The 15,351-nt window shown below is 49.9% G+C and overlaps 1 protein-coding gene and 1 long non-coding RNA gene across 6 annotated transcripts in view; one reads left to right on the forward strand and one right to left on the reverse strand.

Moving 5' to 3' along the window:
• The window catches only part of LOC119822487 (H-2 class I histocompatibility antigen, L-D alpha chain-like), a 741,986-nt gene that overhangs the window by 68,628 nt on the left and 658,007 nt on the right, over window positions 1-15,351 (forward strand). The window contains exons 1-8 of one of the 5 annotated variants that reach the window (XM_038341855.1): window positions 10,770-10,921; window positions 11,127-11,396; window positions 11,704-11,979; window positions 13,569-13,844; window positions 13,972-14,088; window positions 14,267-14,299; window positions 14,447-14,494; window positions 14,635-15,053. In XM_038341855.1, the coding sequence (XP_038197783.1) occupies window positions 10,849-10,921; window positions 11,127-11,396; window positions 11,704-11,979; window positions 13,569-13,844; window positions 13,972-14,088; window positions 14,267-14,299; window positions 14,447-14,494; window positions 14,635-14,639 (1,098 nt within the window). In that variant the 5' untranslated portion in view covers window positions 10,770-10,848 and the 3' untranslated portion in view covers window positions 14,640-15,053. Of the gene's footprint in view, window positions 1-10,747; window positions 10,922-11,126; window positions 11,397-11,703; window positions 11,980-13,568; window positions 13,845-13,971; window positions 14,089-14,266; window positions 14,300-14,446; window positions 14,495-14,634; window positions 15,054-15,351 lie in introns of those variants that run through there. The other 4 variants (XM_038341860.1, XM_038341856.1, XM_038341857.1 and 1 more) reach the window with 4 other exon arrangements.
• On the reverse strand, window positions 7,111-10,604 carry LOC119822532. Its single transcript, XR_005286803.1, has 3 exons — window positions 10,531-10,604; window positions 9,560-10,449; window positions 7,111-7,382 (listed from the first exon to the last, which is right to left on the reverse strand). It is a non-coding gene; the product is annotated as an uncharacterized LOC119822532 (long non-coding RNA).

Here is a 15,351-nt window from a genome sequence, read left to right on the forward strand (position 1 = left end):
ATCTCAGAATGGGACTGAGACTGAGAGCTGTCTCCTCCTGTTTTATAATCCTCTCTAGGGCTTAGATAAGACGTGCACCACTGGAATTAAAGGCATGCACCACCCTGTTTCTATGGCAGCTAAAGGTGTGTGTTACCACTGCCTGGTCTGTCAGGCTGACCAGTGGGGCTGTTTTATTCTCTGATCTTCAGGCTTTATTTATTAAAATGCATATGAAATACTGACACCTGATGCTGACACATTGTGAGGAAATGCTGTGGGTGAGAGAAGGGAGGAAAGGAATCCTGGCTGAATCTCTGCTGGGCATCAGGAGCTGGGCTGGACTCACAGAATTAAGTCAACCCCAGTCACACTGCAGACAGAGAAGATGTCACGGGCGCTGTTCCAGCTCCAGGAACTAACGTGAGGGGAAGGCAGGCCTTTCAGAAACCTGTCCTCCCTGCGCCCACCCCACCTGCTTGACCTAGAGTTACAGAAGGTTCTGGGCCACCACTGGGCCAACAAGGGCTCTTTAAACCACAGAGCCGTCTCCCCAGCCCCTCGAAAACAACTTCAGATTTAGAGAAAGGAAGCAAGGCTAGAGCAGAATCCTTGCATCCTCACCTTCAGTCATCCCCAGCCCCACCCAACCCCACTCCACACAGCGCAGACTCAGTCATCCCCAGCCCCACCCAACTCCCACTCCACACAGCGCAGACTCAGCAGGAACCTGCAAGGAACTTTGGACTCCAGGTGCCTTGATGTTATAAGTTTATCTCCTCCTGGGTCCCCAGTCTATACCTTCCCTGGGGGAGGGGAGGAGAGACTATGACCAGGAGCAGATCAGACAGCCTGAGTGGACACTAATAGGCCTGACTGCTTGTCCACTGTGTCTTCTCCCAGGGCACTGTGGTCACATCCAGCTGCAGTGACCATAAGCACTGGTACAGAAGCCACAGCTGGCTGTGCTGGTGGACACGTGATCCTGAGGCTGTGGAGTGAGGCAGGCCTGCCCTCTCGGCGCTCAGAAGGGAGAGGCCGGGTGATCAGGAACTCAGGGACATCCTCAGCTACAGAGAGAGTTTCAGAGGCTGAAAATGCAGGCCATTTCCACCTTGTCTGAGGGTCAGAGAGTTTGGAGATTTTTGACAGGCATAGTTGCACAACCTAACTCAGGAGGTGATTGCCTGATTCTTTTGAAATTAAGATAGTTACATACCATCCTGACAGGTGGTCAGGATATGCAAATGTGCTTCTGCTCCTTCTTCAGTAACTATGAGGTCACCTAGGGAAGGGAAGTCTTCAGAGTAAGTGACCAGAGCTCCTTTGCTTCCTAGACAACAGAAGGCTGATGATTTGAGGTCGCAGAGTGATGAAGCCATTGACTGTGTGAATTATCCTTTTGTATCATGTTAATAAAGCCTTTTATTACCTTCTCGCCCCCATTTATATCAAATATAAAAGCTATTTTTAAAAAAGCTGGTAAAATTTCAGGATTTTAGTAACTGAAATGCCCTCCCAACACTTTCTATGTTTTCTTTCTTATTATTTTTATTCATCTTCAAATTCTTTGCTTATATTTCTTCAATTCCCATGCCCCTTTCTTGCTAAAAAGTGTTTTTGTTGAGGCTGATCCTTGAGAGAGAGTTCAAAACCAGCCTGAGCTGTGTGAATGCAGTCTCAGAAGGTGAGAGGCTGTGAGGTGGCAGACACTTTATCACCAGCACAGACACAGCAGATGGGCCTCTGTCTGCCTGAGTCCAGCCTGGTCTAAACATTGAGTTCCAGGACAGCCCTGTAGAGAGAAAAGAAAAAGAAAGAAATAGAGAAAGAAATCACAAGAAAAGCAAAAGAAGGGGTGGATTTGATTTAGCAGATTATAAAAGCGCCAGCCACCAACCCTGACAACCTGAGTTTCATCGCTGACTCCATGTTAAGGTCAGAGTGCACTGACTCCACCATCCTATGAGTCCCGTGTGTGAGCCATGACACGGGCACGCCAGTTCTCACACCCGCGCACGCATACACACAATATTAGATGAAGAATGGTTTCTTAAATCATTACTTTTATACAATATGCATTCATATCTTCTTATGTTTGTGCGTGTGTGCCTCATGTGTGCCTCCTGTGTGCCTCCTGTGTGCCTCCTGTGAGCCTCGTGTGTGCCTCGTGTGTGACTGGTTGTCACAGAATCAGAAGCTGAAAATGTAAGCAGCTATGTGGGTGCTGGAAACCGACCCCACGTCCTCCTGTGTGGGGCTGGGAACTAACCCCACGTCCTCTGGAAGCATTCCTAACTGTAGATGGAGCGGCAGGCTGCGTCCCGCCACCAGGCTAGCTTTACACCCGAAATAATTACATGGAAACTGTATTCTTTTAAACACTGCCTGGCCCATTAGTTTCAGTCTCTTATTGGCTAATTAACCCATATTTAGTAATCTGTGTAGCACCTCGAGGTGGTCGCTTACCAGGAGAGATCTTAACCTGCGTCCACCTCAGAGAGGAGAGGCATGGCGACTCACTATGGCCACTGCCTGAAGCGTCTGCCCCCTGCCTTCTACCCAGCATTCTGTTCTGTTTACTCCGCCTACCTAATTTTCTGTCCTATTAAAGGGCCGAGGCAGTTTCTTTATTAACCAATGAAATTAACACATAGACACTCCTCCATCATCTAACCACTGAGCCGTCTCTCCAGCCCCATAAAGAAGTTTACGAGTTGGGACATACAGGCTCCTCTCACGTGGTCTCTCCTCACTGCTCTTGATCACAGTCATGTGTAGCATGAGGAGGAGACGGGGACCAGCAGTGGAGGCAGCGGTGATGACGTCTGCATCAGTCTGTTGGCAAGGACTCTATGGTGCCTAGTTTTGTTCCTCAACTTGACTACATCTGGAATTAAGCAAAACCAAAACGTTGAGGGTACACCTCTAAGGGATTTTGCTTAATTTGAAGAAGGAAGGTCCTCTTCATTTTTTTTTTGTTTGTTTCTTTGTTTTTGTTTGTTTTCTTTCTCAAGACAGGATTCTCTGCATAGCCCTGGCTGCTCTGGAATTCACTCTATAGACCAGGCTAGCCTTGAACTCAGAGATCTGCCTGACTCCTTCCAGAGTTCTGGGATTAAGGGTGTGTGCCATCACGTCTCATCTTGGTCGTGAGGTGGGAAGACAAACCTTTAACCCAAATCAATTGAGTTGGAAAAACCCACCTCTAATCTGGACCCCACCTTATGCTGGAAACCTAAGTAAAGACAGGGAAGAAGGAAGCTTCTGATCTTTGCCTGCTGGCTTTCCGCTTGCAAGTAAGTCCATCCCTCCACCAGCATAGAGCCGACTTCTCCAGGGGATTCCATCATGTACTGAAGACCAGCTGGGACAGCCAGCCTCGGGGACTGAGCAACTTCTGGACTCTTGGGTTTTTTCTTCATAGCCGGCTATGGTTGTATTAGCTGGACCACAGCCTGTAAGTCATTCAAAGAAATATCTTTCCTTCCCCTATCTGTGTCTCTCTCTCTCTCTTTCTCTCTAGGTCTCTCTCTGCATCTCTTCTTCTCTTTCCCTCTGTCTCTCTGACTCTGCTTCTCTCTGTTTCTCTAACTCTCAGTCTATAAGTTCTGTTTCCCTAGAGAACCTTGATGAATACAGACCCCGACAGCAGCAGAAGTAACAAGGGGCTGACAAAAGGGTGTGCCCAGGGCAGACCACAAGGACAGAGACAGACACCGAGGGACAGCTAAAGCAGAGGGAGGATGACAGTAAACAGAAAACTGTTCAAAAGAAAGACAGACACTTGAAGAGCCAATAATGAGAAACAAACTGCAGACCCAAGTCACCAGATGAGATCTGGACACCTCCAAGCTTCTGGAGTCAGGGCTCCTGGGGCTGGAGAGGCAGTGCGGTGGGTAAGAGACACACACTGCTCTTGTGGAGGATCCACAGCTCTGTAACTGATCACAGCTCCAGCTCCAGGGCATCTGGCCCCCTCTTTTGGCCTCCACGTGTACCTGCTCTCACAAATACACATAAACACACAGACACAAAAATATATACATAATTAAAAATAAAGCAAAATAAATCTTCCTTAAAGATACAAGGATCCTGGCACTCTAGGCCCGACAGCTGCAACCCCTGCATGTGTGACAGTTGACACTGACCATGGCTGCAGCTGAGGATGCAAACACCAGAGCTGCAACCCCTGCATGTGTGACAGTTGACACTGACCATGGCTGCAGCTGAGGATGCAAACACCCAGAACCCTCCCCAGGGCTCTAACACCAGCATGTTATCTGTGGCTGCTGTCAATCAGTCACTCCTGCTGGAAGCTGAGCATCTTATGGCTGTCAAGTGCTGGAGCTGCTGCCAGCTGACACCCAGAGCCAAGGCCAGGTGTGTACAGCTGTAATCCCAGGACTCAGTGCAGAGACAGAGGAAGGAGAGGAGAATCCAGGTCAGCCTCAGCTGCAGGGAGTGTAAGGCCCTGTGCAGCCAGGCAGGGAATTTTTAACTGCCCTGGCATTCAGGGCAGCCTGGGCCCTAAAGCCACAGGGTCTCACAGAAGAAGTGACCACAAATTCCCAGACCCGTGCTCACAGTCACTTCATCCTGAACATCTTCTTCATTCCCATAGATTTTTGGTGTGATATTTGGAGGGTTAGCAATAGGTAGAAACTTACCCAGGGCCACAGAATCACAGAGACAAACCCTGCAGGAGTTAGGTCTGCTCCTAAAGCCAGGTGAACTCAACAGGAGACCTCCAGACAGGGACATCGCTGTGGGGAACACTCCACTGATCTGGGGGGAAGTGGAGACTGGGGTTCACTAGAACTTCTACTGAAGTTCTCCCTTCTCTTGTGTTTCTGGATTTCTTTTGCATAATCTCTGCACTATGGTGCAGGTTTGTGAGCTGTGGTGCATGTTCTAAACATCTTGGAAGAACAGTGCCTCTCACAGTGGGACCAGAGTCTGGCAAGACCCCTCAGTGGCCTACCCACAAGGGTGTGTTAAATGCTAGGCCAGGTGCTGGGGAGAGGCTCAGCTGGCAGGGTGCTCTTTCAGAGGATTCTTCCCAAAACCCTCATTGGGTGTTCTCAATTACCTACAACTCCAGCTCCAGGGATCCGATGCTCTCAGGGCCTCTGCTGGAAACTGTACACACGAGGCATAGGCTCACAAAGGTATACACACATACACATAAGTGAAATAAAAATAAATCTTAATATGGGCTTGTTTTTATTGTGTATGTAAGTATATGTGCCACTCAGAAGTCTCACCTGCATTTTCTCATCCTCTGCTGCCCCCTTGTGGCCAAAGTATGACACAGCGGCCAGCTGCCAACTAGGCACCTGCCCTTGATTTCCTTGCTACACACTTTGCTCAGCTTTGGCAGAGGTGTGACCAGGCCTCCCCTCTCCCTCTCCTCACTCCCACGTCCTCTTCTACACAGACAGCCTAATTCTGACCCAGACGACCTCCACCCACTCCTCATCCACCCCCACAAAGCTCTTCCCTCTCTCCATCCCTCACCACCCACCCTCCCCACCCCTCCATCTTGTCCTCCATTGTCCCTCACCCTGCAGCCCCCTCCCTCCCACAGCTCCCGAAAGGACTGATGGGGAGGAAGGCTGGACACTGTGCCCAGCCTGAGCATCCGTAGGAGGAGACGTTGGTCCAGATGCTGTCCACACCTTACTCTGTGCAACCGTGAATCCAGCTTTCCCTCAGCACCAGGCTTTACTCTACAATGGTCAGTAGAATTACTAAATAAAATAATTACTTTGTCCAGGACAGTTAAATTTTTCTGTCACAACAAATACACATTCTTGTCCACTTACATCCTTACAACTCAGTGCTGTCTTGTTGGTAACAAGGCAGCCATTTGTACTATACAAATCAGTGAACGCCACGGTGTTACAATAAAACTTTATTTGTAAGTACTGATATTGGGATTTCATCTTTTCACATAGCACACAGTACTGTTGGACATTTTACATTAAACATAAACATGAGCTCACAGGCCACAGAGAAACAGTCAAATTCAATTTGTCTCACAGTTATTTTTTTCAAACTCTCTCTTGAAGAAACACAATTATTAATAAACTGAAAACATAATAAAAAGGAAATTCTTTTTAAAGTTTATTTATTTACATTTTATGTATGAGTGCTGTCTTAGTCAGGGTTTCTATTGCTGTGATGAACACCATGGCCCAAACACAAGCTGGGGAGGAAAAGGTTTACTAGGCTCACACTTCAGCATTGCCGTTCAGCCCTGAAGTCAGGACAGGAACTCAAACAGGAAAGGATCCCAGAGGCAGGAGCTGATGCAGAGGTCATGGAGGGGAGCTGTTTCCTGACTCAGGCTGCTTTATTAGAGAACCCAGGACCACCAGCCCAGGGCTGTCCCTAGCCGCTTTGGATTGGGTCCTCCCTTACTAATTGCTAATTAAGAATGTGCCTTACAGCCGGGCGGTGGTGGCGCACGCCTTTAATCCCAGCACTCGGGAGGCAGAGGCAGGCGGATCTCTGTGAGTTCGAGGCCAGCCTGGTCTACAAGAGCTAGTTCCAGGACAGGCTCCAAAGCCACAGAGAAACTCTGTCTCGAAAACACCAAAAAAAAAAAAAAAAGAATGTGCCTTACACCTGGATCTCATGGAAGCATTTCCTAAAATGAGGCTCCTTCCTCTCTGAAGATTCTAGCTTATATCAACCTGACAAACAAAACCAGCCAGTGCTACTGACCCCTTGTCAACCTGACACACAAACCATCACTATTCAGCCACAACCCTCCCGTTCTTATTCCTTCCCAAGATCTCACATGAAAATCACAAATAATTTTAAAAGTCCAGACTTTACAAATCTAAACATAATAAAGTTCAGTCTCTTTAGAATATCCATTCTCTTTAAACATTCAAAATCTCTTTTAAAAGTTCAAGCATTTCATCTATGGGATTCTTTAAAAATCAAAGGAAGACCAGATGGTGATGCACGCCTTTAATCCTAGTACTTGGGAGGTAGAGGCAGGTGTATCTCTGTGAGTTCAAGGCCAGCCTGGTCTACAGAGCTAGTTCCAGAATACCTAGGGCTGTTACACCAAGAAACTCTGTCTTGAAAAAGGAGAGAGAGAGAGAGAGAGAGAGAGAGAGAGAGAGAGAGAGAGAATACCTTCTTCAAGAGGGAAGAAGCTGGGCACTGTCTCAATCTAATCCAAGCAAAGCCAAACTCAACAGTATAAAACTCACTGTCGAATGTCTGGGACTCACTCGCGACCTTCTGGACCCTGCGAAGGGCTGTGGTCCCTTCTCCATTTCTGCCCTCTGCAGCTCACACAGCTCCTCTTCTGGGCTCCTTCGGCTCCACTGCTGCTGTTCCTGGTGATCTCCCATGGTACTGGCAGCTTCAAAACACCTGGGCTGCACTTTCCCCAACAGAGCCTCTCAGGGTCTCACGGGGCCTCAAATCCTTGTCATGAGCCCTTCAGTCCTGGGCCTTCAACTGCCAAGAGGCTGCACCTTCCAAACCGCCTCCCCTGGCCTCTCACAGTGCGGAGCCTCACCTGCTCTCCATGACCCTTCATGCCCTCAAAACCAGCACCACCTAGGTGACGCTCACGCATTACCAAATCCACACAGGGACTGTCGGCACAGCTGGCAGTGGACAAATGCAGGAAGCAGTTTTGAGAGAACTATGCCCATATTCCCAAATATTGTCTATAAATGTTTGTTTACATTTAAAGGGGGATGTGCTATGGAGATGGATACTTTGCAGTGCTATGGATCTTGCTCTATCGATACAAATTTAAGGTCAATTTGTTACATTGCTGCTCTTGGTTAAGGTATAGTGTTTGTACAGCTCATTTAAAATGTAATGTATAATTAAGAAATACATCAGTAGATAATCATCTAAAATAGTCAAGCTTGTAGTCATGTTAGTTAGGTTTTCTAAATATATAGAGATATATTTCAGTTAGATGGGTATTCTTCAAATCTTTCAGAGACCTTCATAATATGGCATTTAAATGTTTACACAGCTTAGAACTTTTCATGAGAATGAGACACATCTGGACTTGGAAGCACCAAAAGCTTCAAGAGGAAGATTAGCACCAAAGAGGCCCTGTATGGAGTTTGCTAGCCATTTGGGCAAGAGATTGCTCTTGTCTGGACTGCTTGATGCTATGCTGTATGAACTGGACATGCAGGACCCACAGAAAAGTGACTGCTAAAGCTGCCTAAGGAAGGTGACAGTCCTTCGGGGTTCCTGCTGTTAGGAATATTTCCTAACGCGAGCTCTCTGCCTACGCAAAATTCCCAATCAAGCCAAATCAAAACAAGCCAAATTTAAAAATATCCGGGTTTAATGGGAGTTCTGCACTCTTGGGTGGCCCCTAGGGAGAACCGGGAAGCCATGTAAAGGCCACCACCCAGAGGGAGAAAAGGAGACCATCTGTTCCTCTTTGGGAGCTCATTTAAATACCCTGGGGAGTGGTCCTGACCCCTCCCTGGCCTTCTGGGATTCTCAGGGTCAGGGGGCTAGGATAGATACAAGGAGCTGGGGCCTAAACTCCCAACTTAACACCCGCTTCATGCAAGAGTCTGCCAGACATTTCTGAAGAAAGTGACAAACTGATAAACAGGCAAAACTGTCTGAAATTTCCTGCTTAATGGGAAAGTCTGCCGGATACTATGGGCCAGTGGGCTGAAGACGGGTGCCACAGTGGTAAAGAAGAACTTTGGGTGACTCCTCCAGACATGAGATGTCTCTGTCAATTCTACAGTTTGGGAAGTTGCTTACAATGCACTTTCTGTTTACTTACGTAATATTATATCCTTAATGGAGTTGAAAAATAGTTATAGTTTTCCTTAGTTATAAAAGATATATATAATAGATTTATATAATTTTTTTTTTTTTGGTTTTTCGAGACAGGGTTTCTCTGCAACTTTTTTAGAGCCTGTCCTGGAACTAGCTCTTGTAGACCAGGCTGGCCTTGAACTCACAGAGATCCGCCTGCCTCTGCCTCCCGAGTGCTGGGATTAAAGGCGTGCGCCACCACCGCCCGGCAGATTTATATAATTTTATATAAGATTTATATAATAGATATAAATATTGTAACTTTAATTCTTGTTTGATAACTGTTTGCTATGTATAATTTAACTATGTTAAAGTTAAAACCTTCCCTTTTATTTCAATAGAAAAGGGGAAATGGTGTGGGAAATCCTTCTGTTTATGTGTTGCTTTTATTGGTTAATGAATAAAGAAACTGCTTTGGCCTATAGCAAGGCAGAACTTAGCTAGGCAGGGAAAACTAAACTGAATGCTGGGAGAAAAAAGGCAGAGTTTGGAGAAACCATGGAGCTGCCGCCAGAGACAGACACACTGAAACTTTGCCAGTAAGGCAAAGTCACACGGCAATACACAGATTAATGGAGATGGGTTAGTTTAGGATATAAGAGTTAGCCAGAAATATACTTAAGCTATTGGCCAAACAGTATAGCAAATAATGTGGTTTCTGTGTGATTATTTCCGGAGTCTGGGTGGCTGAGAAACAAACAAGCAGCCTCCTTACAACAAGGACCAATGATCAGGATCTCACCTGTAAACAGAGACTTTGCCTCTTCACTCAGGATCCTGTCTTCACAGCCTGGTGCTTACACTCAGACTCCTAGTGTTTCTTCCCAGATGATCATCTGTGGCTCCAGGTGCTTGTGTTTTGCACAGATCTCCATTCCATAGTCCTGAGATTGTCCCTGTGGACCTGGGTCATTGTCTGAGCACAGTGAACCCCTTCTCCATGGGAAGAGACCCCTGTGGGGACCAAATACAGCAGGGTACTGACCCTGTCTACACTCCGTTTCCCTGTGTCCACACACTTCCATGGTGCAGTTGCTTTAGGGAATAAACCACAGTAAGTAAGAGTTAAGAGTAACTAAATATAAAGCAGAATAAAATGATAGTGTGGTAGAAGTTACATACTATATGGCTCTCGCTCTCTCTCTCTCTCTCTCTCTCTCTCTCTCTTTCTCTCTCTCTCTCTCTCTTTCTCCCCTCCCTCTCCCTCTTTCTGACCTTCGCTCTCACTTTATGAGCCGATGAGATGAGGAAGATGAATGTCACAGGCTTGTGGAACACTGGACTTGATAACAGTTGGCTTCTGAGTTCCTCAGTCATGTACAGTGTGGACAGATTCTCACAGCACAGTACACACTGGGGATTCTGGGTTGCATATGGTTCAGCAGTGTGGAGAAAAACTAAATTTATTAATTTTTTTGTTTCTCCGGATTTTTTTACTTGATGTCTTCAAATCGCAGCCACACATACCTGAAGTAGAAAGTGAAATCAGAGGTGAGCAGGGCCTGCTTCCTGCAGGGGGAGTCACATAGGACACGGTGTGTCACAAGTGCTTAATCAGAGCTGTAAAATCCCCAGTCACCTCCGATGCGGGTGTCCACAGCAGCCCCGCACCCTCCAGGACTCCGACAGCACCTGTTTCCATGAACATCCATTTTAGGTGCTGGGTGTATTTTACCTGGAATCTTCACGCTCTCAGGTTTCACCCTCACTAACCTGAGGAGCAGTTGGCCTTAGGCGGCTCAGAGACCATGACACACAGCGCTCCACCCCGCAGCGCAGGGCTCAGGCAGTCTTAGTCCCAGGCAGGTGAGGTCTGGGTGGGGAAGCCCAGGGCTGGGGATTCCCCGGTCCCCAGTTTCACTTCTCCAGCTCCTAACCCGGGTCAGGTCCTTCTGCCCGGACACTGATGACAACCGGGCGGGTCTCACCCCCATTGGGTGACGGGATCCCGGGGAACCAACCAGCGTCGCCGCGGTCACCGGTTATAAAGTCCACGCAGACCGCGGAACTCAGAGTCGCCCCGGATCGGAGATGGAGGCGATGGCCCCGCGCGCGCTGCTCCTGCTGCTGGCGGCCGCCCTGGCCCCGACCCTGACCCGCGCGGGTGAGTGCGGGGTCGGGAGGGAAACGGGCTCTGCGGGGAGGGCGGGGGCGGCACCGGGGAAGCCGCGTCCCCGCGTGGCCCAGCCGGACCCTCCCGCCCCTTCCCCACCCGCGTCCCGAGCCCCGCGCCCCGCTCCCCTCCCGGCCCGCGCTCCTGCCCGGGGTCCCGGGAGCAGGGTCGGGGTCTCACCGCGCGCCGCCCCCAGGCTCGCACTCCCTGCGGTATTTCTACACCGCCGTGTCCCGGCCCGGCCTCGGGGAGCCCCGGTTCATCTCCGTCGGCTACGTGGACGACACGCAGTTCGTGCGCTACGACAGCGACGCGGAGACTCAGAAGGCCGAGCCGCGGGCGCCGTGGATGGAGCAGGTGGAGCCTGAGTATTGGGAGAGGAACACACGGATCATCAAGAACACCGAGCAGAATTACCGAGTGAACCTGAGGACCCTGCTCGGCTACTACAACCAGAGCGAGGGCGGTGAGTGACCGCGGTCGGAGGTCACGACCCCTCCGCGTCCCCACGCACGGGCCGGAGTCGCCCCGGGTCCCAGGTCCGAGGTTCGGGAGGAGAGCGGGGACCGGACCCGGTTTCCCTTTCGGTTTAGAGTCCGCGGGTGGGCGGGGCCGCGGGCGTGGGTGACGGGGGCGGGGCGGGTGGGCGGGGCCTCGGGACAGGGCTGTTGGGCTGGCTGACCTCTGGTGGGCGGGGCTGACCTCTGGTGGGCGGGGCCGCGGGTGACCCCGGTGCTGAACAGGTGGGCGGGGCTGACCGCGGGTCCCCGCAGGCTCTCACACCATCCAGCGGATGTACGGCTGTGAGGTGGGGTCGGACGGGCGCCTCCTCCGCGGGTATGAACAGTTCGCCTACGATGGCCGCGATTACATCGCCTTGAACGAGGACCTGAAGACGTGGACGGCGGCGGACACGGCGGCGCTGATCACCCGGGGGAAGTGGGAGCGGGATGGTGCTGCAGAGATCACCAAGGCCTACCTGGAGGACGAGTGCGTGCAGTGGCTGCGCAGATACCTGGAGAACGGGAAGGACGCGCTGCTGCGCTCAGGTGCGGGGCCGCGGGCGACTCCTCCCTCTGCCCTCGGGCTGGGCTCAGTCCTGAGGGAGAGGAAACCCTCACTGGGGTCATGCCCCTGTCTCTGAGGGCAGACAGGGTCCCTGGGTCTCCTGATCCAGCATGGCAGGGGCTGCACTGACCTCCCAGGGCTCAGCCTTCTCCCTGGACAGCTCCACATCTGTCTCAGGAGGGAGGAGAGAGGATCCCGACATCACCAACAGCGGCTCCTTCAGTCTGCAGCCCCTGTCAGCCATGGCCTCTCCCAGGCCGGGTTCTCTGCCCACACCCAGTGTGTGTGGACATGAGTCCTGTCATCTGAGTGTGTCAGCCCTGACACCAGGACCGGAGTCTCCTTCACCTGATGGGAGACATGGACTCCTCTACCCTAGGGTGCTACCCCACTTTCTAGAACTTTCCAAAGAATACATTCTCCCAGATTCCTGTGTGTGAGGTTTGCATCTCTGCCACACCCCAATTCTATCTCTTTCTAGAATGGTCACCTGGGAACTTACGGGGAGCCCTGAACAAATACTAAATTTGGGGTTTTTCTTTTTTCTTTCTTTCTTTTATTTTCTTCTCTTCCTCTCTCTCTCTCTCTCTCTCTCTCTCTCTCTCTCTCTCTCTCTCTCTTTCTACTTGTTTTCATTTTGCTTTATGTGAGTTTTTCTTCCTCACTAGGACGGTATTCCTTCTCTCCCTCCTCTGTGTTATCATGTCTATCAGTCTCCACAGGTTCCAGGGGGACTGACACTCTGGATAATTAGACAAGTTAAGTCAGTGTTCCCTTTAATGAGAAAGATTTCTGGGAGATTAGTCTATTTCTGCCAGAAGTAGCCATCCGGAGCCCCCTGCTCTCCCTCTGCAACAAGTTACAGAGTTGCCCTAGTGAATTAGGAACTGAACTTCCTCAGAGACAGTGTCTTCTGCACCTCCAGACTGGAGTGACAGGGAAGATCCACACACCCTGTGAGCACCACTGAGTCCCAGTGAGTGCTGCACTGGGCTCCACAGCACACTTCAGGGATCCTGGGTGACAATACCTGGTATCTTGTCCCCCCACCCACAGGCAGGGGTTGGGGAGTCAGTATCTCTGGCTGAGTGTCAGATGTTCACCACAATTGGGACACAGTTTGGTGATGGCTGTTCACTTGGATTCACAGTTAAACTGGACAGCAAGATGCACACGGTGCTTGTTCCCCAATGGTGGCAGCAGTAGTTGGTGGCACCCTTCATGTAGCCCGATCATCTTAATTTCTTATTCCTATATGAATTTAATCACATATATAAATCAATAATTTTCCATTCCTTCATCTTTTTCCTAAATAACTTATGCTATAGAACATCACATAAGGAAGACCATGTTGACCTGCTGGCTCATGTGGATTCCCTCTTAGCTTCTGGGTCTCCCAGGAAACTGTGCAGTTCTGTGATGAGGGGACCAGCTCCACCTGCAGGTCACTAGTGTGATGACAGAAGTGTTCAAACAGACACATAGTTCAGTGTCATCATTGATTTAACTTTGTCTTTGCAAATTTCAGTTTACCTTGTTAATTGTAGGATTTCACAAATCTTCCACACAGATCCCCCAAAGGCACATGTGACCCATCATCCTGGATCTAATGGTGACGTCACCCTGAGGTGCTGGGCCATGGGCTTCTACCCTGCCTTCATCACCCTGACCTGGCAGAGGGAAGAGGAGGAACAGACTCAGGACATGGAGCTGGTGGAGACCAGACCTTCTGGGGATGGAACCTTCCAGAAGTGGGCATCTCTGGTGGTGCCCTCTGGGGAGGAGCACAAATACACATGCCATGTGTACCATGAGGGGCTGCCTGAGCCCCTCACCCTGAGATGGGGTAAGGAGGGAGTGGGTGCAGAGCTGGGGTCAGGGAAAGCTGGAGCCTTCTGCAGTCCCTGAGCAGGGTGAGGGCTGAGAGCTGGGGTCATGACCCTCACTTTCCCTTCCTGTCCTTCCCTTCCCAGAGCCTCCTCAGCCCACGGTCCCCATCATGGCTGTCATTGCTGGTCTGGTTCTCCTTGGAGCTGTGATTATCATTGGAGCTGTGATGGCTGTTGTGAGGAAGAGGAGGAGAAACACAGGTAGGAAAGGGCAGGGTCTGAGTTCTGTCTCAGCCCGTTAAAAGAGTCTCTGCCTCATTAATGGGAAACACATCCACACCCCTCATTGCTCCTGACTTTAAGATGGGTCTGCTGTCAGTTCTGGAAACTTCCTAGGGTCAGGGACTTCCCTGGTCTCTCACAGCTTTTCTTCTCACAGGTGGAAAAGGAGGCAGCTATGTTCCGGCTTCAGGTAAGAGTAGAGGGCAGGATTGTCCCTGAGGACTGTGGGGGTGAAGTGGCATGTTTGGGGAGCTCTGGTAACACATAATAGCTCCTCAAGCAAATCTTCTAGAGCCAAGTTTTTACCTTCCCATGAATAAATATATTTTTACCCTAGACAGGGACAGTGACCAGAGCTCTGATGTGTCTCTCCCAGACTGTAAAGGTGAAACTCTTGGGACTGATTTGGGGAGGAACAAATTGGACATGATTGGGTTTCAGGAATTCTCAGAATCATGTTTAAGTGAGTGGTGGATGGTTGGGATGCTGTCTTCACAGTGATTGTTCACGACTCTTGTTCTGTAGCGTGAAGACAGCTGCCTGGTGTGGATGGACTGACAGACGATGTGTCCAGGTCTCTCCTGTGACATCCAGAGCCCTCAGTTCACTCTCAGCAATAGTGTCTGGTGTTCCCTGTGATCCTACGGGCTCAGTGTGAAGAACTGGGGAGCCCAGCCCACCCTGCGCACTAGGACGCTGTTCCTGCACTGCCCTGTTCCCTTCCACAGCCAACCTTCCTGTTCCTGCAGACAAGAGGGGACATCTCCTCCTGTCTCCTCCATGCTTTCCTGAGCTGCAGCCCCAACTTCCCCCCTGAAAATAAGAATCTGAACGTGAACTTGATTGTTAATGTCCTTGATCTCAAAGGTTGATTGGTAGTAAAATAAAGGATTTAGATAGAGTTTGTGGAGGAAATAAATGGCAGCTTGGAGAACCTCCCAGAATCTGTGTTCTGTGCTGTGTGCATCTGGGGGGACAGGATGAGGCTGTGGGAGCTGAGTGAGAACAGGGCTGTGCCCAAGTGGAGCTCAGTGCGTTGTTGGCTCATAACTCCTGTTCCATGACATCCAATGCCCCTGTGGACACCATGCAGATTCATGGTGCAAACACTACTAGCAAAAAAAAAAAAAAAAAAAAAAAAAAACTCATAGATGCAAAATTCATAAATTAAAATAAAAAGATTGTGGGAACACCTTAAATGGAAGTTCCTTCATCCTCTGCCCCAGGTTCAGGCCTCTGCAG

Source organism: Arvicola amphibius, chromosome 9, assembly GCF_903992535.2.
Source record: "Arvicola amphibius chromosome 9, mArvAmp1.2, whole genome shotgun sequence".
Classification (NCBI taxonomy): Eukaryota; Metazoa; Chordata; class Mammalia; order Rodentia; family Cricetidae; genus Arvicola; species Arvicola amphibius.